The sequence below is a fragment of the Pseudomassariella vexata genome, assembly GCF_002105095.1.
Source record: "Pseudomassariella vexata strain CBS 129021 chromosome Unknown BCR38scaffold_21, whole genome shotgun sequence".
In the NCBI taxonomy this organism is placed as follows: domain Eukaryota; kingdom Fungi; phylum Ascomycota; class Sordariomycetes; order Amphisphaeriales; family Pseudomassariaceae; genus Pseudomassariella; species Pseudomassariella vexata.
In genome coordinates, this window is record NW_024467976.1 from 137,318 (window position 1) to 161,951 (window position 24,634).

At 51.9% G+C, this 24,634-nt stretch overlaps 11 protein-coding genes across 11 annotated transcripts; 5 read left to right on the forward strand and 6 right to left on the reverse strand.

Moving 5' to 3' along the window:
• Positions 1-5,562: 5,562 nt before the first annotated feature.
• BCR38DRAFT_355238 (uncharacterized protein) lies at positions 5,563-6,738 on the forward strand (the record flags this gene model as incomplete). The annotated part of the gene is made up of 1 exon (XM_040856935.1): positions 5,563-6,738. The coding sequence occupies one exon, from the start codon at positions 5,563-5,565 to the stop codon at positions 6,736-6,738; it is 1,176 nt and encodes a 391-aa protein (XP_040710336.1).
• Positions 6,739-6,881: 143 nt separating this feature from the next.
• BCR38DRAFT_111927 (uncharacterized protein) lies at positions 6,882-7,868 on the reverse strand. Its single transcript, XM_040853389.1, has one exon. The coding sequence runs from the start codon at positions 7,712-7,714 to the stop codon at positions 7,025-7,027; it is 690 nt and encodes a 229-aa protein (XP_040710337.1). The 5' UTR covers positions 7,715-7,868; the 3' UTR covers positions 6,882-7,024.
• Positions 7,869-8,869: 1,001 nt separating this feature from the next.
• BCR38DRAFT_490319 (uncharacterized protein) lies at positions 8,870-9,517 on the forward strand (the record flags this gene model as incomplete). The annotated part of the gene is made up of 1 exon (XM_040864508.1): positions 8,870-9,517. One exon carries the CDS (start codon positions 8,870-8,872, stop codon positions 9,515-9,517), a length of 648 nt encoding a protein of 215 aa, XP_040710338.1.
• Positions 9,518-10,535: 1,018 nt separating this feature from the next.
• Positions 10,536-11,309, forward strand: BCR38DRAFT_111918 (uncharacterized protein). The gene has a single exon (XM_040853388.1). The coding sequence runs from the start codon at positions 10,652-10,654 to the stop codon at positions 11,075-11,077; it is 426 nt and encodes a 141-aa protein (XP_040710339.1). The 5' UTR covers positions 10,536-10,651; the 3' UTR covers positions 11,078-11,309.
• Positions 11,310-11,768: 459 nt separating this feature from the next.
• Positions 11,769-12,323, reverse strand: BCR38DRAFT_414194 (uncharacterized protein; the record flags this gene model as incomplete). The annotated part of the gene is made up of 2 exons (XM_040858906.1): positions 11,769-11,925; positions 11,992-12,323. The coding sequence occupies 2 exons, from the start codon at positions 12,321-12,323 to the stop codon at positions 11,769-11,771; spliced, it is 489 nt and encodes a 162-aa protein (XP_040710340.1).
• A 4,187-nt stretch (positions 12,324-16,510) lies between these two features.
• Positions 16,511-17,728, reverse strand: BCR38DRAFT_414195 (uncharacterized protein; the record flags this gene model as incomplete). The annotated part of the gene is made up of 1 exon (XM_040858907.1): positions 16,511-17,728. One exon carries the CDS (start codon positions 17,726-17,728, stop codon positions 16,511-16,513), a length of 1,218 nt encoding a protein of 405 aa, XP_040710341.1.
• Positions 17,729-19,351: 1,623 nt separating this feature from the next.
• On the reverse strand, positions 19,352-19,983 carry BCR38DRAFT_414196 (peptidase S8/S53 domain-containing protein; the record flags this gene model as incomplete). Its single annotated transcript, XM_040858908.1, has 2 exons — positions 19,352-19,575; positions 19,755-19,983. The coding sequence occupies 2 exons, from the start codon at positions 19,981-19,983 to the stop codon at positions 19,352-19,354; spliced, it is 453 nt and encodes a 150-aa protein (XP_040710342.1).
• Positions 19,885-20,474, forward strand: BCR38DRAFT_450273 (uncharacterized protein). Its single transcript, XM_040861358.1, has one exon. It carries the CDS (start codon positions 20,146-20,148, stop codon positions 20,353-20,355), a length of 210 nt encoding a protein of 69 aa, XP_040710343.1. The 5' UTR covers positions 19,885-20,145; the 3' UTR covers positions 20,356-20,474.
• Positions 20,475-22,167: 1,693 nt separating this feature from the next.
• BCR38DRAFT_478524 (uncharacterized protein) lies at positions 22,168-23,067 on the forward strand (the record flags this gene model as incomplete). The annotated part of the gene is made up of 2 exons (XM_040863109.1): positions 22,168-22,212; positions 22,288-23,067. The coding sequence occupies 2 exons, from the start codon at positions 22,168-22,170 to the stop codon at positions 23,065-23,067; spliced, it is 825 nt and encodes a 274-aa protein (XP_040710344.1).
• A 487-nt stretch (positions 23,068-23,554) lies between these two features.
• BCR38DRAFT_450275 (uncharacterized protein) lies at positions 23,555-23,885 on the reverse strand. Its single transcript, XM_040861359.1, has one exon. The coding sequence runs from the start codon at positions 23,877-23,879 to the stop codon at positions 23,577-23,579; it is 303 nt and encodes a 100-aa protein (XP_040710345.1). The 5' UTR covers positions 23,880-23,885; the 3' UTR covers positions 23,555-23,576.
• A 316-nt stretch (positions 23,886-24,201) lies between these two features.
• Positions 24,202-24,573, reverse strand: BCR38DRAFT_490324 (uncharacterized protein; the record flags this gene model as incomplete). Its single annotated transcript, XM_040864509.1, has 1 exon — positions 24,202-24,573. The coding sequence occupies one exon, from the start codon at positions 24,571-24,573 to the stop codon at positions 24,202-24,204; it is 372 nt and encodes a 123-aa protein (XP_040710346.1).
• Between the last annotated feature and the right edge of the window lie 61 nt (positions 24,574-24,634).

Consider the following 24,634-nt stretch of genomic DNA (forward strand, 5'->3'; position numbering starts at 1 on the left):
CGATACGCGTCAGGATCTTCGCAATAGGCTCGTTGGTATTCGATTCTTCGATTAAAACGCGTCCGAAGGTCTGGTTGTCGTCGTACGAAGTTCGAGGCCCAGTTGACGCCGACGCGTCCAGCGCCACGGTCACGGAGCAGTCGGTTAGCCATAGCTTCATGAAGCCGGAGAGGAAATGATCGCGAATCTAGGTCAAGTATGTATTGGACGACCGCTAATTCTTGTGATTCCGTAAGCTTATGACTAGATTGTCGAGTATCGCGTCGAGATAGTAGTCCGCCTTTTCGGTTAGCTAGAGTTGTACGAGGGACATTGTAGAGTTGGGCAGCGCGTCGGATGCTTAATTCGGGTTTCGATTGAAGCGCCTGACACGCTAGAATCATGTCGCTTTCTTTCCAATTCGATCCCATCTTGGTATGTGTAAAGATGTTAATTAAAAGGTTGTTTGTACGGTGCCAAGAAAAAGTGGCCAACTTGCTTGTGGGGTACGTTAACCTGTTTTATAGTCTAGAAGAACTGAAATCTTCCGTTAGCCTTGAGAGAAACTATGTATAATAAAGGGCGCATGGGCTACGTGTCAGCGGTGGGCAGTGAGGCACGGGATGGAGTTCGCTCCTGACAAGAGTGAGCTAATGCACTTTACTAGGGCCCGAGAGCCCTTGCCGCAAAGTATTCGCCTTGGGGACGCCACAGTGTCGCCGGTAGTCTCAGCCAGGTTCCTAGGAGTCTGGTTCGACCGCAAACTGACGTGGCACGCCCATGTTGAGCGTGTTAAAACAAAAATGGCAACTCAAAAGCTAGCCCTGACAAAGCTAGTCAATATGTCGTGGGGCTGCGATCTTATACGGGCGAGGCTGTTATATACGGTGGTTATCCGTAGCGCGATCGCCTTCGGGGCGACTGCGTGGCATACTATAAGTGAGGAACCGGCAGGGCCAGCTAAGAGCCTGATGGGGATACAGAACGAGTGCCTCCGGGTAGTCTGTGGCGCCCACAAAGCGACGCCGGTTCGCCACCTGGAAGCAGAAGCAGCAATCCCGCCACTAGACCTCTATCTTAGTGCCCGGGCTGCTAAGTTTGAAGAACGGCTACGGCTTAGCGGGAAGAGAAATCTGCTTCGCAGCGCGAGCGCTAAAGCGTCACATATACTCCGGCAGGATAGGCCGGCGAAGAGGAAGCAGGCGTCGCAGCTACTCCGACCGGCAGGGTACATTATGGAGAAGGAGGCCCGGGGCTCCAAGTGGATGAGTGAGGAAAAGGAGGTCCCGGCTGCCCTCCTCGGCCACTGGAGGAAGAGATGGCTCACCGGAGCAGAGCATCACGATCGCTAGCGACGCGCCATCGCTGAGGAACCGGAGGGCCCTTCGATGCAGATACCGAAAGGGGGCAAGTATTTCGGCCTGAACCGACTGGAGGCGTCTAAGTTGTGCCAGATCAGGACGGAAAAAATAGGACTAGCAGCCTTCTTATTCAAGACAGGGGCTTTTGGCGTGTACTCGCCGCTATGCCGCTGTGGCGACGCCCCTGAGACGGCAGAGCACGTAATCCTCTTTTGCGGGCTGTTGGAAGGACCGAGGGAACGATTACGGGCCGCTATCGCACCACGGCCACTATACTCTCGCAGAGACCTCGCAACGGCAACAGGAGAACCAGTAGTTAGTGGGACTATTGTAAGGTGGCTGCTAGGGACGGGTCGGACAGCTTCAAGGCCCAGATAGCATCGATCTTCTCAGGAGGGACTTTGTTGGTAGGTTGAGAACCAACGTAGTATGGTAGTGAACGCAACGCAGTCGCCAATAAGGCGAACCGACGACGCAGCTTATGTATTTAGTTCAGCCATTAGGGCACGGTTTGACATACGGGAGTACTGGTAGAGGTACCGGGGGCTTTCGAGCCTACGGCGTATTTAATAATAATAATAATGTATAATGACCGTCAATAAGTCTCAAATACGAATTTCTCAACCAATCCGCGCAATGTTCATAAGGTCAAGTACAAAAGGTAGAGCATCCAATGCTGCGTATATCAGCCCTTCGCTTTTCGTACTGACGGCGGCCGTAGCGGGAGAGACTTGATGAGGTGGCGCACCGGGGTTAAATCGACTTGTGATCATGCATCCTCAATTGCCAACTTAGCCCGACCTCGTGGGGCTTCAATTCCGCCTAATTAGGCTCGACTTCACGTACATCGGCCTGCAGGACTTTCGTTCGTGCTCTACGAGCGTCAGATCGAGGCCGTGAGCTGGACAGGCATTAGTCCATGTTCGGTTGAAAAGGCGTGGTTGAAGACTAATACGGATGTTCATAGTTACAGTCAGGCTCCAAAAGTCTGGGGACACTCCACTTTTACTACAGCGCTCTTTAGGGGACTGGGATTTTAATATGGCTATGTCTCTATGAATATATAGGCTACAGGTATTAAAATAGAGTCATTTCGAAGCTTATAATCCGTGGATTAATATTTTGTATACCAGCCGCGGGATTTAATAATAGCGCGGAGCCTATGCTCTAGAGTGTCGTATAGCTTCTTAATCAGCGCTGCCGGTACTGCCTTCCACGCTAACTGCACCGCAGCTTTAAATTACTCAATATTGAAACGGGGTCAGGCGGTCAGTAGGATATACCTACCACCTAACACACTGAACAGACGGCTCCAGTACCAACAGATCCCATTTGTTGGTCTGATCAGACGAAGATCGTGGTACTGGTTGTAAGAGTGAAGCTCTTACACGTCTGGTGCGCGAGTTGGTCGGATGTGCCTCTGAGACTCTCGTTGGAATAATTCTCAGAAGACGTCTGGCTCTGGAAGTCGAATTGAAGCTCTCACTAGCACTAGATTGCTCTGATCAGAGCAAAATATAATCCTCTGTCATTGTCAAGGCTAGGACGAGGGCAGAATAATAGGATTTCGAAAGTAGTGTATAAGTGCACGTAGGAATTAACCGCATAATTGAAGGGCTCGCTAATTAGAATAGAAAAAAAAGTCAAGTTGATTGAATAAGATGATGAAAAGAGATGAGGATGATGATGCGTGAAGATGGAGAACTCGTGTCCTACTCTGCCTCTGTGCCTCTTAAAGAGAAAATAAACTTTCTCCTAGCACCGTAACCTATTTCCCTGATGTCCGGCCTTACCCCGTTACAATATCCAGCTGTTTTTTTTTAGGATAAAGAGTTCAAGGCATTCCCTAGATAGATACCTCTTTAACCAGGCCCATACGTGCTCTATAGGGTTGAGATCTGGGGAATGCGCTGTCCAGTCTATTAGAGAAATAGCGTGCCGGCCGAACCACTCCATAGCTTGCGCCGAGAGGTGTATCTTCGCATTATCTTGCTGAAAATGCTGCCAATCCTTATAAAATGGGAGTAAGCCCTCCCTCAAGGCCTTAAGATAACTCCAGGTATTGTAGCCCTTCTGTCTCTTACCCTCCTCCTGGGGGGGTCGCTCCATCACGATCAGGTCGCTCTTCTTCCCTACTCCTCCCTCGACGTAGATCCCACCCCAGACTATAACCGAAATATTCGCTTTTACGTGTGCCTTAAGATTCACGAAGTCCTTATTATACTTCTCGCTCGGAAATCGGAAGACCCAGGCGGTCGGGGATAACGTAGAATTCTGTATAGAGGACTCGTCGGAGAAGATTACCTGTGGACTAGATTAGCGGGGGAACCCTCGATACGCCGGAGGCTATACTGAAACGGGGTCAGTGTCACGCCGTGCTAGGGGTTGCAATCCTTGCCACTACGCCACCGTACCAGATGTCTTCACCAAAAGAGACCAATACCAAAGTCCCTGACTTTGATATCTGCAACCACTTATCAGACCAGTGTAGGTCAATCACGTGACAACCGTCACAGTCAGGCGGTCAGTAGGATATACCTACCACCTAACACACTGAACAGACGGCTCCAGTACCAACAGATCCCATCTGTTGGTCTTATCAGACGAAGATCGTGGTACTGGTTATAAGAGTGAAGCTCTTACACGTCTGGTGCGCGAGTTGGTCGGATGTGCCTCTGAGGCTCGTATCGTGATAATAGGATCTCCAACGTAAAGATAAGCTGAATAACTAAAATAACTAAATAACTGACTGGAAAGCGAAGGTGAAGATATAGATAAGAAGGAGATGATGATGCGTGAAGATGAGGGACTCGTGTCCTACTCTGCCTCTGTGCCTCTTAAAGAAGAGAAAATAAACTTTCCCCTAGCCCCGTAACCTATTTCCCTGATGTCCGGCCTTACCCCGTTACACTACAGATTTTTAAGAAGGGTCTATATTATTAGGAAGGTTTATAAGAATACTATCAAACACTAAAAACAACATAACATATGAAAGAAATTTAGTTTTAGATGTGGCTTTAGATTTAAGTAAAGATTTAATTCGTGAATATTTTAAAGTTAAATTTAAAAAGCATCGTGAGAATTTAAGTAATGAAACTGATTACACTTTTTCAGATTGGAAGAATGAAAATTTAGAACTATTCAATATTTTTGAAGATGCTAGTATTAAAGTTAGTATTGGTGTTATAGTCCAGATTCGATCTTATTCTAACTTTAGTACGTTAAAGAGGCTAGCCACGGTAGTCTGCGGGATACCGCACATAACTGCCGTTACCATGGCCGCCCGTTGGACTTGAGTATACTCACAGCCAGGCCGATGATCAGCCATTAATTTCTGCGCAAATTCGGTGAGATTTGGTCTCATTTTGATATAATTGTGGTGGTTAAAATGTTAGAGGGTGTAGGTGTCAGATATGACACCTGGTTCCTAGGTTCAGAAATAATATGGCACTAGAGAAGACTAGTGTCACTTGAAGTTCAGACGGCGAAATGAACCCCTCTTCCCGAAAGTAATGTCACGACCTGGGTTGCATCGCATTGGTATAGACCTCGATTAGGTGCTATCGACGAAGATTCTACTCTAAGGAGCGAAGGAAAGAAGATGACAACTTAGGTTTGAGGGAGCGCGACTAAGTCATCCACGCTTGGCGGGGCTCCTACAAGGGTTATGATTGGCTTCCCATCTGACACTGCCACGGCAGGTGTTCCAGCTGTAAGTCACCTGGTTGTAGTGAGTCTGGGAGGGTTGACCTTCACAAGTAACTCCGAAGTTCGGGGTCAGACACCTGAACAATGCACCTCCGACATTTCCGAAAGAATCTATAAAGGGCAGAGCAACGGGAGTTCGCGAGAACAGAACACAGACAAGAACACACCTCATTCATAATACAATCTTATGCACTTCTGACTACTCGATTGGACACACGTGATATTCGACAGTAGGTGCGAAGTGCGCGAATTTCCGCGTTGGCGTAAAGTGTCCCCAGAGTTGTGGAGCCTGACTGTACTTTGGGGAAGTGGGGTGCGGGGTGATTTATGTACATTCAGTGTACTTATAGCCTAGTGCTCACCCTGGTACCTAACGCTGACTAGCTTCTTTGCTATTGTGGAGCCCTCAGCCAATACCGTCATGATCTCCAGCTTATTTAATATCCGCACCCACATGGACATTGTAATCGCAACAAGGTACTCATAAAGGTAGAAACTACCACGATGCCTCTGTATGGCCATCCCCTTCCACCCGCCTTTCGTCACATCCAATACTAACTCATCTTTGCCCAGCCACCTCTTAGGCAAGAAATCATGGAACGTCTACAACACAGACAACATAGCACGTGTGCGCCGCGACGAAGCCGCCGCCCAAGCGCGTGAGGAGGCTGAAGAGCAGCGCCAACAAGAACTCGATGCCGAACAACGACTCGCCATCCTACGTGGGGAGGTGCCACTACCTTTGTCGGCACCCTCAACTGAAGAACCACTGCCTACTTTGAAAGGGCGCCATCACGAACGAGATTCCACGGCGACATGGGGAAAAGAGCGCAAGAAGCGCAAGCGCGCCGACGAGGACGACACCGATTTCGAGCTCCGCGTTGCGCGCGAGCGGATTGGCGGTACTGATACTGTTGCTGCAAGAGACCGGAATGCGACTACGGACGACCACATGGCGCTGCAGCTACAGAAGCGCACAACGACCAGCAATGCACCCCTTACCAACGCCGCAGGGCATATCGACCTCTTCCCCCAAGACCTCCCCTCCCAGCCTTCGGAAAAGAACGCCGAAGCCGAGAAAGAAGCCGCCAAGAAGAAACGCGAGTTCCAAGACCAATACCAGATGCGCTTCTCCAACGCCGCTGGCAAAAATCGAGTCTTGTCCAAGGCTGGGGCCGGGGCGTGGTACACGAATAGCGGTGATATACAGAGTCAGGAAGTACCCTCGAAAGACGTGTGGGGAAACGAGGATCCACGGCGAAGAGAGAGAGAGGCGCAGCGGGTGGTGTCGAGCGACCCTCTTGCCATGATGAAGAGGGGTGCGGCGAAGGTGCGCGAGGTGGAGAGGGAGAGGAGGGTGGTGAATGAGGAGAAGGAGAGGGAGCTGAGATTGCTGCGGAAGGAGAAGAAGGCGAAGAGGAGAAAGGGGGACGGGGATGAGTTGGAGGGGTTCAGCCTGGATGATTCGGTTGTGCGCTCTTCAGGGGCGAAACCCCGACGGGTAGATGAAGAGCGTGATCGAGAGAGAAGGCATAGGCACCATGACGACGGGGGTCGACATAGGCATCGGTCAGAGCATCGCCATCGGCATGAGGGTCGACATCACGGCTCTCGAAGGGATCATGAGAGTAAGGACAGGCATTCGGACGGGAAAATGCGCCGAGAATCGGCAAAAACGGATCATGATTAGCATTACTGTTGCATGGCGCTTGGTAATTCCCAGCATGACATGCACGTTACGTCAAATGAGACATGTTCGAACGAAACAAGCCTGTTCCGCATTCCTGCATTCCGCCATCCGCAGTTTGAATCCCGTACGGAGTCCGCACCATGTCCCGAGCCATATCCACAAGCCCCTGTCTACCACTAATTTTAGACAGTTTCTCAGTCTCCTGTCCAACCTCCTCTTTATGCTCCTCGGGCCCAAACATCCTTAACCTCAACCTCTGAGTCCTGCTGCGCCCAAGATCCTCCCACTAGTTCTTCTCCTTCCACGGCAGCTTAATCTCCACATCGCGCATCTCCCTCTCCACAAGCTGCACCACCGTCGGCGCCGCATCCAGCGCCTTCAGCTCCCTCATAATCATCTCCACCGTCTCCGGACTCGGGCCCTCCCGCCGGTCACAGTAGATATCGACCCCTTCCTTCGTAAACAGCGTCGCCGCAAACCACGTCACGACCCACCTCTCAACACCCTCACCCATATCCCCTAAGCCGCGCATAAGCGGTCGTTCACCCCACCCCAGAACCTCCCAGTGGCTCGACGCGATCTTGAGCCAGCCCTTGCCGCGCCAGTCCCAGCTCCCTGGTGATGAGGGGTCGGGGGTGTCGATCCCTTCGATGCGGCTGATGCCGCCTTTGCCATTGTTCTTTTCCGACTCGACTAGGTCGTCGATCTTGGGTGCAGATGAGGATGAGGAAGAGGAGGGTTCGAGGGGCTTGTAGGTGATGCGGACGTTGCGCTTCGACTGCCACATGGACAAGGTCGAGTGGGTGACGGACCAGGTACGGCAGAGCCAGTCGAGGGGCGGGGAGATAAAGGGGCTCTGGGCTGTGGTCGCGGGTTCGGATTTCGTGGAGGAGGATAGGTATTTGGATGGGGCGCGTAGGCTAATGGTGGTTGGAGGCGTTGTGTCACTCTTTGAATCTGCTGGTGGTGATGCCATTGTGTTCGATGGTGGTCGTTGGTCGCTGGATTGATCCCGTAGAAAAGACGAGGAGCTGTTAATGCTGATATTCTAGAAAATGAGTTCGTCTCAAGATATTATGAAAAGAGACTGAACGCAAGTAAATACTCTCTACTCTGTCACCACAGCATTACAAACGCCTGGGATGCAATTTATGGAAAAGCTGAGAAGTTAGAAGCTCGAAAGCCATTCGCGCCTGCTTGCGACGGCAATTGGGGCTTCCGGCACTTGCCCCCCTGCTCGATAGTTGTCGAAGTTGTGTTTCAGGAATAGCGGCATTAGCGTGATGTCAGAGCTGAAAGTTCACTTCACCCAACGATGGGCAATTGGACCTGAAATGAACGATCGTCGCATTCGACGTCAGTTGGATGTTTTCTCCCCATACCCCTCAACAATGGAGATGATGGTGATGGTCTCGAGTGTGACAATATCACTAGAAGCAGACACTTGTCCGACCTCGGCCAGATGCGGCTGAAGCTGCCAACAACTACCGCGTTTTTTTGGAAATGCCGCGTTTCTCACCAACCTCTCGCGTTGAGTTTTGACTGACTGGCGAACAGAGAACAGGAGGAAATATGACAAGTGACAAAACCTGCGCCGCCGCAATCGCCATATCCTAGCTCATACTTGGTAACCCATGACCCCTGCCTAGCCGAGTCCCTTGCATCCTCGCCAACCACTCGCGCAAGGCTGAACAAGTGGCGGACACTGAATTGCAGGGTGGTTTGGTCTTGTGATCCCGGCTCTTTCGCCCAGCACCAAAAAAGGCTCCCTTGATCCCATAATAATCAGGACAAAAGTTTTTATCCTTCATGAGGGCTGATTATTGGGTCTTGCCCTTGGCCAACCCGTCCATTCCCCCCCGCAAAATTCGCAAACTTCGCATGTCCACCCCCGTTATCCTGAATCTGTGACCCCAAAAACAGCCGAAATTATACATCGCCCATCCCCTGGCGCCCAAACCTAACGACCTAGACGGACCGTACCGTAACGGACCGAGCCGGCGACCAGACCTCCCTCTGAACCAACCAACAATCCAACCTCACCTTAACCTGAGCTGCCTCTCTCCGAACCGAGTCGGCGCAAAAATAGGATAATATAATGTCAGACTCAGACGACTCGACCTCCGCCGCAATGGCGCAAGCCATGGGCTTCTCCTCCTTCGGGATGAAAGGCGCCAAGCGTCGCAAGTTTAACCCCCACGCCGACGATGCCGTCATCGATGACGGGAGCGGGCTGCCGTTGCAACAGAAGTCGGCTTCTGGGTCCAACAACACACCTCTTGGGCAGCGAAGGGTGCCAGCGTCGAGTAATGATAACGAGATTGCGTTGGATGACGAGGATGAAGACGATGTGGACGAAGGCCGCGGTAGCTGTCTTGGAGAAGGAGTAGATGGCGCGGATCCGGGACCACAATACATCGACACCTCGCGCCCTGCGACGTCCCGAGTCCCCGACGCAGAGCCGTCTCACATCGACTCCCTAACCGGCACACTAACACTTCCCCCTCGACCAACCGAAGCACAACCCGTCTTCCTAGGAGGATCTAGTCGAGGAGGAGGAAGCTTCAACACAACTCGAGGTGGACGGGGAGCAGGACATGGACGGGGACACCGTGACGACGGCAAGCCCTGGTGGGAGGATTACTACGACCCCACCTTCAACGTGAACCCATGGGACGCTTTGGAAAAGAAGATGGGTCTTGAGCCGCGTGGTCCCTGGTTGTCGTGGGAGGAATCAAAGGGGAGGTGGGAGGCTGCGAAGGCTGAGGTCGAGGCGTGAAGGAATAGCATGGAGAGGACATGATTGGACTTGATCTTGGTACGATCACGGTGGCTGCGGCGGCGGCTAAGGACCCGGTCGATAGCGACAAATTGCCCGACAACGAGGTGACGCGGACGGACCATGCGAGCACAGTGGTAGAGTCGACGGCTCCGAATACAGGAAGAGGGACGGCTCAGGGAGGAGCGAGGGCCATTGACGTTGAGGGTTAGGGCTTGACTTTTGGTGAGAGTGGATTGAGCTTCGAAGTCATAGTCTGCCGTTGCGGGGTCCTGCGTGTGTAGATTGTGTTGGATGCATGGTTCGATTGACTGGTCCAAGAGAAAGACAGCAGAAAGAAATCGAAGAGGAAAGGGAGAGAAACGAAACAAGAGAACAGAGAAGGCAAGTTGCAAAGGAACTCACAAGCCTTATATACTTTCTCACCACCCCTCTATGGATACCCCCCTACCAAACTCCGCACGCCACTTGGCACCCTTTCCTTCCATCCTGGCCTCTCATCTATTCATCGTCCCGTCCCGAAGTCCGTCCACAAATGCCGCGAATCGATTCGACTTGGCCGTCACGTGACATCCCTGGGCGCTTGCACGCAGGCAAAATGGCGTCTTTCTTGACACATGGCTGGACGCACCTCACATGACAAGCGACCGATTTGCTGTCGTGTTCCCCCCCATACCCCCTGAGCCAATGGACAACCCAGGGAGGGAGGGGGTGCAATGGGCGGTCTACGGATGGCTACAGCCTACATACAGCACGAGGTAGCTAGGACCGTCACCGGCATGACACGCACGTACACATACACATACATTCACTGGCATCGACAGTGAGAAAAGGGGAAATATCACTGTATTGCTACTCGAACAGGAAAAGGAAGTTGCTAATCGTACCCTCCGGTTCCCCATGGACGCCGACCCAATGAGAAGAAAGCGCACCTAGGAAACGCCCCAAACCATTAGTTGCCTATGTCACCACGCTCCCCGTGACGGCGGCCCTCCCAGCACCCAAAGGGGTAATATCCACATGCCCCAATCAGGCAAAGTGGGCACCCCATCACCGGCGCGTATGGTCTATCTACATCCAACCATTTTGTCCCATGTCTCGTCGCGCCCCCCGAGTGTGTCCCTATGTATCTAGATGGTGGACACCTGCACCTTTTTGACTCCGCCCGCTTACTCATTCCGTCACTATACTTGGGGTCTGTTCCGATTCCCTAGCTCCTCCTTCCCAAGGACGTATCCGCACAAGTCGCAAGCAGCAGCTAACCCTGCTCCCTGCTTTTTGGCACCCAGTGGCAGGAGGTCAAGGAGCCCTGGTGCTGCAGAACCTGCAGCCCCCGTGGCGTCTGTCACATCACAACCACACCGATCGCACCCAGGCCTTGCATGGCCAGTCGAAAGGAATACAGGTGGTGGGAGTACGCCTAAACATGGGGTCGGTAGCCCCCCGGACCATCGCCCTTCGTCCAATCATAAGTCATACCGTTGTGTCAAAAAGAGCAGCCGCAGCCCGACCCTCCCGCGCTGCCCGTGCTGCACGTCAGCGCCTGATGATGTATGGTGAGTGTGTGTGCGTGGGGAAGCGGGTGTGCTAGCTAAGTAGCTGGGTCGACGCAGGAACGCCCGCCTTGCTGCACCCACCACCTCCACATCTACATGGTGCCCGCAGGCAGGCGCATAAAAGCAGCGACGGGTCTCGCGTCTACCACCCACCCAGACGCTGTTTGCCGCGCGCTGCCCCGACGTCCACCAACGTCACTTCGTGTCCCTATCAGCATGGTGCATATGTAGGGTATCTGATGTGCAGGTAAAGGTGGCGGGGAAACCAGCCAAAAATAGAAAGGGGGTGTATGTACTATGTATGCGAAAAGTAACAGATCTGAGATGCCCAGACTCCCGATGGCGCCGAAAAAAATGAAGATCCCGCTAAAAGTGTAACGACATGGGTAGAACATGGGTAGAACATGGGTAAGGTGAGTTCCTCACGGACGACACTAGTTTCCAAGCCATGAAATGCGGCTCAAAAGTCTAGTACTCCGGGGACGGGTATCTCTCGCGGGCCTTCTTGTACTCCTTGGAGTGCTTTTTCGAGGCCTTGGTCTTCATAGATCTGCGAAACACAATGTTAGCGTCTTGCTCCCTGTTCCTGATTTTCTGGATGTGTAATCTATTTTGAGTTCGGCAGAATGCCCTGTAGCAGATTTCGCAGATGGCAATTGCGGCTCGATCGATCGGGAATTGAGGCTTTGTGGTACTCACGAGACTTTCTTCGAAGTCCACTCCAGATTCGCGCGAACTTCCTGCGCATCTTGAATGCCCTCCTGAAAGCGGGCGCGAGACTTTGCGAGTCGAGCTTGGGCTTTTGCCTGTAGCTCCATGAGCTCGCGCTGCTTGTTATTGAGCTGGCCCGATCTACAGATGGTGTCAGTCACTTGAAATATGCCTATCGTTTTGCGATCGATTATGCGGGAAACTCACGTTTGCGCCTGCGAAGCCAAGCTGCGATCAAGCGGGATGGGATCAAAGGTCTCCGCAAAACGGTCGTGGATGTACTCATTGAAGTCAACGCCGCTCGCTGAACCAGTGCTATCCCAGTCTCCGCTGGAACTATCAGCGTAGGTGGAAGCATTGGCTGAGTAGCTGCTGTTGCCATACGACGGGACGCCAGATGTCACAGAGGCGTCATTGTCCTCAGGCGGCGAGGCAGAGTAGTTGCTACCACCACTGCCGTGGTAGTAGCTGGCGTACTGCTGGTCCTTGGTGGGAATGGGCACAGCGGCGCTGTAGTACTGAGGCGAGTACGAAGACATAATGATGCCTGAAACGGAATAGATCAAATAGAAGTATTTGAGTATGAAGGGTGGGAACTCTGAGCAAGCGCGCGCGCGTGTGTGTGTCTGTATGCTATGCGTACTAGGATGTTTGAAACCAGACGGCGGTGCTTGACTGGTGTGCAGAATTTTGGGTTGGGGTAGCAAGACTTGATGCAGGAGATCAAAGACACTAGGGCAAGTATGGATAAGTGTTCTGAATAGTGCAGGAGGTAGTTGAGGAGCTGAGAAAGTGATGAAGAAGGAAGAAGAAAGAATCAGTCCCAACCCGTCAACAAGACCCCTATTTATACCTTTTCCGAGTCTCCCCGGTCAACCTCGAGAAGACATATTTCCAACCGGGAGGATAAGTCTTGATCACACGATTCGTCAAGGCCAACTGACCCCGCTCGATGGCGACGATGGACGAGGGCAGGAGGCAAGGAGACGGTAGACTGCCGAGGGGTGACGACGATACTCTGGAGCAGCCAGCCCCTAGTGCTGCCGCTATGGCTTACGCGGTTGTACCTCCCACCGGAACGATGTTTAAGCCAGCAAATGTAAGGTGGGTGGCCAGTCTAGGCGGTGGGCTGATCCCTGAACAGGAACTGGCCGACGGAGACCAACTCGAAACGGCGTGCATGGATCAGTTTCGATTGCTCAGAGAAAAGTCATGAAATTATTTGTGCATATGCCGCGTGGACGATTATCTCCTTTCCAGACGGGCATTGGTGGATATCAACCTTGGTGGAGGAGGGGGGGAGTGTGCAAACAGACGGGATGTGATCTGTAAGACCAAACCGCGGAGCCGGATGGTAGTGAATTATCCCCGACAAAGTGGATGGATGTACATAGAAGAAAACGGAAAGGGAGTTCGGAAGCCCGTATGGGTTGGCTTGGGTGCAATCATGGGCGGATGACGACGGGCAGGAATATACGCTAACTGACTGACGCCGGAACCCACAGGAGGCAACGAAGGGCCCAGACAGGGAACTAATGTCAGACCAGAGCGAGCCTACTCGGGCACTGGATCGTCCGAAATGTATTTCCAAGATGGATCAAAGCTGTCTATCACCACGCTGGGGGGGGGAATGTATAAGTGGGATTGGACGACGGGGGGTGTTCCAGGTTCATGGATGAATGGAACATGAACCATGGAGGTCCTACCCAGCCAGTCTCGCCTTGGCCAAGCACTTGGGTCTTTCCAACAAGCGCGCTGACGCTAGGGACGGGCAAAAGCAGCGACGGATTTCCTCTAGCCAGCCATTATCTGGGACCATATCCAAGCCTGCAGGAGGAAAACGTCGACTCGTTGGCCGAGAAAGAGTGGGATCGGGGTGAACGGATGGGAGGCATTGGACCACGAGTCGTCAAACAGAAGTCGAAAAAATGTCGAGCCCCGTCAGGTCAGGCAGAAGTGCAGCAAGTCGGGCAATTTGTGTGGTGATGTGTTGTCAAGTCCCAGGGCCACCCAAATAAAACAAATCCAGCCTGCCAGATTTATTTGACAACAAATCGGGTTTAAAAATTGTTTTTTCCCTTGGGGACGTTGGGGAAATTCCAACGAGACGCGTTCCTTCCCAGGCCGTTGTCTCCAACTGCACGAAATATCCGTGAAACCCCCCGGTCACTTCCTTATTCGGGTGTCTCTTTATCTGAAGAATTTCCGTATGTCGTTGGTAGTTAATCGGTTGGATTAATGGAAATGGCGACTTTTGCGAATTTCCATTGGCCAGAAATGCAGAATCCCGTGGGGAAAGGGTCAATGCCAGCAAAAAGAAATTGTGGATCTTCCATGGCATGGGTCAAGGGCATGCCAGCTTTACCCCTCCATCCGTTCTAGCTTGCTCGGTCTGCCCCGCCAAGCCATAATGCCGGACTGGATCCGTCATGGATGAATTGTCTCGTGGCTGGCAACGAAACATGGGTGCTTCACTTGCGTTGTGACCTGGAGAAGCATGGCCAAAAAGGCGGCTGCAACGGCAGGCAGGTAACTAGGTTAGCTGGAATGGGGAAATAGCATATTACCGCATCGAGACAAGTAGCCGCCTTGGAAAAGTCTCCCGATGATGTAGGCTTCTGCGGGTTATTTTAGCTGCGTCAATGTAACTGTACAGGAGTTGTTGCATGCGCTGCTGAGCTGGCTCCCTCTAGGTTTGTACCGTGGGTCCTCTTCCTCCCGTCTCGTCCTGCTGACAGTTTTATCTTTGGGACCCGGTTCTGGAGCCTTTGGAACCGTTACTCGGTTGGCGAGCAAAGGAGTCCAGTAATGAAAGCCAGAACGGGCGGTGAGGTTTCGCTTCGACCAACGCTTGCGGCCGGTAAATGAAAGGCATGCGCAGCGCCGAGGAGGAAATTGAGCCGCTACCTTTGTCCTGGGCCTGGGGGATACTACTGCATGAAACTTGAGTAACCTGTGGACTGTTCAGCAGATAGGTTTCAAAGGTACTGCTACAAACGAGACGTCACTCGGTGACAGACCGGGGCTTCATTAGTTAGCTCGTGGGTACTCAAAGTATGCAGCTAAAATTTGCACTCCTCCCCACGTATCATCGTCCTTGCGATTCCACAAATTGTCGCATGGGAACCGTGCCGTTGACAAGGAGACGTGACAGTGGTTGAAATCGTCTGGATATCTGTCGTCTGCTCAGTCCCAGGATGTGGGGCTGTGAGGCGACATTTCTCCAGGCCCCCAGCCAAGATTTGATCTCGTCGACTGGGAAGAACAGGACTTTAGACTATCACAGACCTGTCTTAGGCTCATGGTAGTACGAGACGAGGGGTAGGGTAATGACTTGTACGGCATGCGAACATTGCGTGCTCCCGTCAGAGGCCAGTTAGTGGGAATAATGCCGAGCATTGGGTCCGTTTAACACATTTTGTATTAAGACCACTCTATTGCAATGCCAGTCTGACGGGGATTTGCCTGTCAGGCCTTGATCTACTGCGCAGGTATCGTTGGCTGGAGAGTGCCTGGCCGTCTATCTGGTGGGATTAGATGACACATATTCCTTTGAGAATACACTTGAAGTCTGGCCATTGGCTCGTTGCCTCTTGGCTACTTCAGGAGCAACTTTCCACATGGATGGATGGGAGTGGTGATTGTGTACCATGTGAGAAAGGTACGACCTAACCGTAAGACAGGTAGCCGCGATCCTCCAACGGTCCGATCAAAAAACTGCTTGGCGACACTACATGAACGCAACAAGGCGGAGCAGACGGAGCGGCGGTGCAGGTCTGGTGGATACTGTCCCTTGTCTGACAGCCAAAGGCGAGATGCAAGGCTTGAATGGAGAATATGCAGTCGGACAGGACGTCGAGCCGGTGGATGATGGGGCAGCGTTTCATAGGACGAAAACTCGTCAGCCGAGCAGAGTTATTGGAAAATAAAAAACAAAAAAAAGGAACCCCCCACGACTCCCTGCTAAGAGGCCAATTCCACCTTGGAGAGGGTGGCGGAACTCATCATTGAGCGGCGAGATTTTCGATCCTGGGACGTCCGTTGCATGCACACGAATAGGTGTTATGCAGGATGAAATGAGGGCGTGACCTTCCCAGTTCCGCGAAACTATATACCTGATTTGAGGTCCTATATCTCAATGGTGGCACTCGAGGACCAGATATTGCCCTGGCTAGGGTTTCGTCGATCATCCCGTGTAAGTCGGGGTAACATTGTTGTGCGGGCCTTTTGGTAGGCCTCCCTCCGAGAGGCAAATGCATATTCTCACTCTAGTATAAATGCGAGAGATGCACGACTTCGGCTGCATGGCCGGTTCGAAATCTGCCAACGCCGGCGAGGGCAGGCATAATATACACTAGCAGACTTAGCCCAAATCAATTGCCCCGTCTTCGCCATCGGAGGCTGTGATAGGACAATCGGAGGCAGGAAGAAAACTTCAAGCATAGCCGATAAACTGCGATTACAGCCAAGTCGCGAACTACCGACCAGTGTTTGGGGGCCTGGTCCTTGTCGGGGACGGTCACCTGAGTAGGAATATGTGTGATAACACCGCCACGATCTTCGACCATATAATTGAGTAGATTGTACCATGTGCATCGTTTCCATCGTTTACCCACGGCTAGCCTGAGCCATTGCAACCTTTTTTTTCCCTGAAAACAACGTCAGGAATGCAACAGACGCCGCCGAAACGACGTAGGTGGACACTCTGCCAAGACAGTTGGGTTCCCTAACCAAATATCTTGAGGAATCCCCACATGCCGATGCCACTGAGCACCGGTATGGTGAGGTTGTCGTCCAAGCCACAAACATCTACTACTTCGCTTCCAGCCGCAGCCAGACCTGACCACAAGCTCATTACCGCGAGGGCGACATTGCCGGTAACGGTGGCCTCGGAAGCGGTAAGGCCAAGCGCGTTTGCTGCAATCTCGGGTAACCTCAAGAAGCCGTTGAACATGAACGGATTCTGTTCGTCGCCGGGGAACCAAGGAGTCCTCGGGACGAGCCAGCCCCAGAACCATCCAGCTGTGACGACACCCACAACGAACGCAGCCAGTGTTCCAGCGAGTGACTTGCCTCTCCTGATTCGCAGGGTGTATCGTCCCCAGAGTCTGCCGAAGGTGCTGGCGGCTGTGTCGCACCAACTGAGCAACATGACGGCAACAATGGCCACATCCTTGGGAAGGAAGTGGAGAACCATCCACGCCCCCAGTAGATAGAACACAACTCCGTTCCATCCATCATACTCGCTTTCGCGCATGAAAGCACCTAGACACCCGACGTAGAAGCGATTGAGCGAAGGGTATGTATGCCGCAAATAATCCGTGAGAGCGATGGGGATCAAATGTGCCATCAGCCATGGGGTAACCCAGCCCGGCTGCGTGCCAGTGACATAGAGCCAGTAGACGATGAAGCCGATCGAAACGTGCAGCACCTTTCTCGGAACCTCGTGCTTGTGTATCAAGGTTTTGAAATGCCGGTGTATGGGGATGAGACCCAACGGGCTGGGACTCCGGCTGAAGTCCCGCCAGTTCCAGCCCGCTGTTGCAGGAGTCGGCGGCGCCAGATGACCGTTGGACGTGACAATAACGCCGTTTGCGTGTTCTGTAGTCTCTTCTGGGACCATAATGGGTTTCTGCGCCTTCTTCGGAACTCGTGCCGGTTTTGTGGGCGTCTTGGCCGATGTAAGGCCTGCGACCTTGCGCGGTTTTATCGGACTTCGAGATCGTGTCCGGGCCCGTCGGAGGTCTGGGTCTGACGAATCCTCGTCGAGGGACTCGGGAATTTGGGGAGTGACGCTTCCATTCTGGCGCCTTCGAGTGGCCGACCGGGTGACCGGACCGAAATAAGAGTCCTGCAACCCGTCTTGACTGAGTTCGGAAGGAGTAGGGCTCGGTGATATAACGCGTGGTGTCGCCGGAATGGCTGCCTTACCTCGCAGGGTCATGTTGTAGGGAAAAGGTGGCAGACTCGGGGTGGAGAGAGCGCCCGTGAAGAATCTTCGTAAATCGTAAAATCGTAAAGGCCAAAGAGAGGAGTGCAGATGTCTGTCGCGTCTTGACTGACGCGTGCTGAAAAACGGGTTGCTACCGATAATCAAAGCGACGAGGGCTATGGGATCCAGCTTGAAGGAAGTCGGTGATGCGGCAGAGACAAACTCCGCCGCATTGTGATGGGGTTTGGACGGAGGGATAGAATGAAATAGTCGATCCAACACACATGGATGGATCAACGTGCGTGCGATAAGACTTCGTTAGGCGTTAGACCGCCTGCAACGATAGACTACCCGAAGTTGCCGTGATCTAAGGGTAAATCGCGTGGTGTTGGAAACGCATAGTCTGCCTCAGTGCGTTGGGAAATTTTCACAGGCCAGCGGCAAGGCAGAAGGTCAACGTAACAAGTGGAAACAATAGAAGGTGCGATGACGGTGACATATGAGGCGCTGGACCCGGGCGTCAGCTTACAACTTCCTTGCTCACAAGCTGAGTATGGTCTGTGCTCTCCAAAGATTGACATGGGTCTGTCGTCAATCGCAAACACCCACATTCCATCACTATCATGTGCATTTTATTCTTCCACGAGTCTGTCGCTCGCAAATGTGTGTTTCCTTGCTTCTCCTTGCCTCTTGCAATGATTCCATCACATGCAGCCAGTCATTTCGATAAACCAAAAACCAGTAGTTTTTTTCTCTCGTATCAGACCGCTCTCTTCCAGCACTCCCACTCAAGTCAGAGGATCAGAACCTTAAAATGCATACCGGACTCATGTGATTTCAGACCGGCCGACATGCCTGTATCATGTGGGCAATCAGCTCAGCCCGATCTACATAATTTATTCATTATATGAGCTTCAATGGGTGAGAGATTGACGTACGGTTGAGAGGCTGGGTCATGGCAAATCGAAAAGCCATCGCCAGCTTCGCTGCTACGAGTTCAAGTGGACTGTTCTGAACTTGCAACTCAAGCTTGCCGTTTTGCTACCTGCAGATATTACTAATCTCTACGAATTTGTTCAGCGGAATCACAACTGCATGCTACAATGGGTTCTCATGCGGGGAATTCTGCTGTTTAGTGATCATAATGGGTCAGAGTTCGAGAAACTATTAAGCTTGGTGTGGGAATGCCGTTGAGAGTGCTGCAGCACAAACACGATCGCCTGCAGTTGATCCTGGAGCAGGATTATTTTCACACTGTGGTGTTTTTCCATCTCGAGACGACTCTACGAGCTTGACAGCTTTGCAAGTATATCGTCATTCATTTCTCGTTCGAAATCTCACATACTTATATCTCGGTTCTCAGACCAGTCTCCCAACCACAGGTCACGCACCAGTAGCAATGTGAAAGGCAAGCTCATTATCCGACAACGCCAAACTCACTACCCCCTTGGTTGCTATCTACTTGATGCGGTCACACCAAGCCGCGAGATTAGCCGCTCCCTCAAGTGCCAAAGGTACTCGCCTAGCCCAGTGATGTACGGTGTCGCCATCCACGTGGCCGATGATATTCGTGGAGCCTTTGTTCCACGTCGAAATGATATTAATACCCGGAGCGAAGATATCAAGGCCAAGTCTTCAGTTGGAGAAGGATGTCTTGTTGCCTTCCGAGTCTGTTGCGCCAGCGGTGCAAACTGATGGCTCCAAAATGGGAGAGCTTAGGATGGCCGGTGGCCCATCATTGCCTGCTGCTACCGCCATGAACAGTCTAGCTTCAGCAGCTGCGGCGGCTGCGTCGTTGACGGACTGCGCGAAGAGACGGAGGATGCCGAGGGACATGTTGGCGACAACTTTGCCGATACCTGTACGCCGGTGTTAGTCCGTGGATCTATTCATACAGTCTGAAGAGTCGCCAAACTACGTCCTTTGGATGTAGGATCGTCTACGGCCCACTATATCCCGGCAATTACCAGGCTTAAACCCCCCGAGCCTGGATAGTGAAGGACTTTTACAGCAATCAGGTTGGTCTTCTTTGCCACACCGTATGTGACAGAGCCCATGGTGCCAGCGATGTGTGTGCCGTAGCCATTGCCACTCACCCTCTCTGCTATCTCCTTCAACGGAATTGCTTTCCACGTGGCTTGACCCTCAAACTCTGGGTGCTTGGTGTAGTCGCCCGTGTCGATGATGCTGGCATAGGTGCCTTTTCCAGCCGTATCGACGTACACAAACCAACCGGCTCGGCGTAGAAGATTCATGTAAGACTCCATGGTCCCTCGCTCTGCATCTCAATGGTATCGAGGTTGACTTGGGCGTCTGGCTCGGTGTATGCGATCTGATTTTACATCAGTTATGACGGTACATCAAGCCAGTATGAACTGGAGATAACCTCGGCAAGGTTTGGAAGGTTGATCAAGTCATTGGACCCAGAGATGTGGTACCCCTTGAAGCCGCCGAGTTCATACACGAATTTTGGCGCAGTTCCTCCCAGGATCTCCGTTGCCGACTGCTCACTGCCTAGGAGGTTGTTGGTGGTGCTCTGCTTCAAAACAGCGATGACGCTGCCAGCAATCGCATTCTCGTATGCCTCTAAGATGCGGGCAACGGGCGCGAGAGAGGTAACTGCGAGAAAAGCAGTTTAGGATTCATTTTGAATTCGAACTCCTCATGGGTACAATGTGGTATGAGACTGGTTGATTAGAAAAAGGTGGCCTGTTTCATTAAGTAGAGCAGCTCATCGTGAGCTCTTAATACATTCAGCTGGAGCTGCAATAACAAATAGAGTCCCATGGAAAGCTACGCTGAACTCTATCATGACGTATACTAGCGTTGCACTTTGAGCCAAAGGTGAGCGAGTACGGCAGTGACCTGTCGTTGGTTTACCATTACTGCGGGACGGCCAAGGCTGGGGATCGTTCGTAGCCAAGGTATATTAGTGCCGATCGTTCTGATGTACACCGAAGTGAGACAGAAGGAGGATTTTCAAAAAGGAATTATACGGTACAGCGAGACTGGTCGGTCTGGTGGTTCCTCTCGCCCAAGCTGTGTCTGATCGCAGCCTTGACATCGACCGACAGGACAGGCACTGCCGCATCTGGGGGGCATTTGGGGTTGCTGTGGTTCATATCGGGTGATGAAGTGTGATGGAAATTTGCCTCTCGCTTTCCCGTCGGCAGGCTTGCGAAGAAATTCTTGGATGCTTCATTACGAAGAACGCCAATGTTGCGAAGAGCCTCAGCCCGATTTGGATCTGACCTTGTTTGAGGCATAGATGACGGGTCACAAACATACCGAGCATCTCCACCAAGGCGTATCTCTACAGCTGATATGGCCACCTTCAGGTAAAAGGGATTCTGCTCAAGTGTAGGGCGCACTGACTGGCTCAGGAACATCGGAATAGCATGGGGTACCCAGAAGAATATATAGGTTAACACGATATTCCAGTATCCCAGTTAGGTGCACGCTTCGTTTTTCCGCATGTACACCATTCATTGTGTCTTCCTTTTCTAGACTTTCATATTGTCATGGACATATCCATGAGGAATCAGGGTCTGAGCGACTCGAACTCATCCTCCCTCTCTGAGCACTGCCCCTTTCAATACGACACTCGGCTCGATAGCCACGAGCTGAGTATGTGGGCATGGCGATAGACCTCATTCGGGGGCAATATGCACCGTCGGCTATTGAGACTTCCTTTGGCATCGCGAAAGCCACAGATCAGATATTACTAGTTTACCGAGCAGTGTCAGCTCTGAAACTTTGAGGTGAGGTCTCCTCGGGCGGCCTTGACCCTGAAGAGGCCAACTGGACTGTCAGTATGGTGGATTTCAGTCGTTTGCGTTTGGTTCAAATTTCCTTTTTAGGCAAGATGCACTCACTCAAAGATCAATTATAACTGTCTGTCGACTTTCGAAGTTTCTCACTAGTGAAGAAAACTCTAGAAGCTGCGGTTCACACCCTAGGCGCTTGTTACTGTTGCTGATGAGAAGTCAAAGGCAGTTAAGTTGCACCTTCCCTGTGGCTAACACATCATCACAACGATGACGAAACAATGGGCTTAGCCACCTTACTTTCTCACCAAAGTTGTTGAGTGAGCGCATGCTCTTGCTCAGAGAGTCGCGACTGTAAGAGGGAACAACTGAGATGATGCAGTATCGTCCGAGCAGTCGGTGAGGATACTTAGCAATTCATTTTGTCAAGGTTACAGTTCAGACTACCTCGTATAGTCGTCATTTCTATGCTTGAGGCCTTATTGAGAAGATGGCGATACGTATCTTCCTTGAGGAACGAATGAAAAGTCGGCTTTTCGTATCAGCTCAAGTTCCATGCTGATGCGATTTACAACAACAGGCTTGCGCAACCGCGTAGTGGCTTCCTCTTACACGGTCAGGGATCTAGAATCTAAAACAGCCTGTGGCTGCCTATTATAATGGTGCCGTGCAGGTTCCGTCATAATGAGGATTGGGTACACAACACCCTTGAATATAACTTCCCAGCAGGTAAATATATTGACCCGCCTCCCAGCTTCTTCCCCTTTCTCTCCATCTTCATCCTCTTTTGCTACTCGTATTCAGCATCAGGTATCGTCATTAGCTTTTAATATCATCACAACTCATTACCACCAATCCAAAAAGCCCCCCGTAGCAATCAATACCATCACTTCTGAAGCCATGCATTTTACGCAAAAGGCCAATTTCGCAGTCCTGGCCGCGGCTATCACCGCATTTGCGGCACCCACCGAGCCCAAGACCATCACACAAGCAGTCGGGTCTACCACTGCAACCCAATGGAAGACCATCACTCGTGCACGTATGGCTGCCACACAGGCAGACGTGACCAAGCCACAGACCTGTTTATCTTTTGCATCTTCCACCTGCACCGAACATGACCACCCCATGCCCCTTGCGGCACCACGTACACCAGAAACGACCACTGTGACACGAGATTCAGCTTACACAATGCAAGACGTAACCCCCACAGACACGGCCTCGACCGCTTGGAACACCTGGACCACCTCAGATGGGCAAACTTGGTCTATGACAAGCTGCACTAACTCAGTGCAGCCAACCCGGACCACCAACGCAGACGGAGGCATACATACAACTACCACGTACCTTATAACAACCAAGACCACCCCCACAGCCACGGCCACAAGCACTCCCGCTAAGCCCCATGGGATCGACCACCTCGACGGGTTATGCAACGACGCAGGCGGTGCCTGCGTATCCAAATGGAAGGACATGTCGCTCTCCTTCTTCTGCACAAGTGGCTCCCATTGCTCGGCTCCAAACAGCCCCTGCACCATTGATGGGAATGGGGATGGGGAAGTTCAGACTGAGGTTCACTGTACATGAGTGGTGCTGGTGAAGAAAGGGGTTGTTGGTGTTGAGCAAGGTACTTGACGCAGACGTGAGGAATGGGTGGAGGATGGCCCAAGCGGCTACACCGAACGGTGACTTGCTGATGACTAGCTCAGAATGCAGTGGTCGGGTTTGGGTGCTGGAGAAATAATGTGTCTTGGTGAGAGGAGTGATGAGTGCGGGTTTGGGCAATGGAGAGTAATGCAATGATACGGGGTATCCATTCATGACCTTGAATGAAAAACAGTACATTCATACCTGTATTTGTGATCAATGTTTGCAGACCTGTGATACACGGAGTCGTCCACTAGTTGTTGGACGCCGAGATAGGCCATCCCTGCCACTAGGCATCATAATATTCAGGATTGAGCGTTACTGGTCTTTGCATTCTTTGGCTAAAGTAATGCAATGAAGGGATTACCGCGGGACAGCAATTCTTATGTATGTTTCCAATCAGTTTCGTGAAACCAATCCAACATTTGCTTGTAACACCTGTAGAACAGCTAAGCATGATAGCTTGAATAAGAGATAAATAGCTGAGAGGTGAGACTGAAGCTAGGATCTAATATGTACAACCCAGGGGTTGTTCTTGTTACATTGGTATGGTTCAATAGGCCTGGTAACTGGAGTGTCCACCCTTCGACTTTGTTGCCTCCTGGAAGCACAAATCGAATCTGTGAGCCGGCCAACCCCGCCATGATTCCAGGCACTTCGAAACCAAAGTAACCATTGACTACTTCTGCTGCTTTAGCCTTCAAGCACATGTCAGACAGACTCGCCGCAAGAAAAATGTAGCTAATGATCATGAAGCTGGGTTCCGACTCTCGGTCGAGGAGGTCCGCCCGTAGATTTCTTTCAGAATCGAAGGCTAGTGGTCCTTGAAGGAGCCGAGCAATGTTCAGCACGAGCGGGTGACGAGCTTCTCCTCACGAATGGCGTTATAAAAATGCGCCGGGTAAGTAATGATGACCCAGGCATCGACAGCCATGACGCCGATCTCCCTCATCTCGTTGCAGAAGCGGTCAGAAGCAAGCCGCTCAGTGCAGGCGACAACGTCAGCATGCGACCCCGATCCACGCTATCGGGCACGGGCATCCCCGTCTTCTCCTCAAGCGGGTTTGCCGGGTCTCACAGGATCCGGTTGAATTCACTTTGGACGGCGCGGGATTGACCGTCGTTGACGGCTGGCCAGAGCTCGCTCTCCAAATTCTCGTCGAGCTGCTTTCCCAGGATGTTGCCATGCCGAACAAAGGTGTCAAAGACGACCGCGTTGTGTTTTTGCAACGTGTAATTTACGTCTAGCAATATTTGCGCGGCAAAATCGAGGTAGAAGGGCATCGTGTTGGCCGTTCTCAGCTCCTCCATGCTGCGAAGGGACTCGTGCTTGACCGGGTAGCCGTCAGCTTTTCGAACAAGCATAGTCCCAGGCGTTACACATTGCCAAAATTTCTTCCTTGTAGAGTGGGATTTGACCCAGCGGTAGGAGATGGCGGAAGTCATCTGTTTCTCTACAAATGAAAAGGAAGCTGTCAATGTCCAAGTAGTACATATTGGAGTCGAA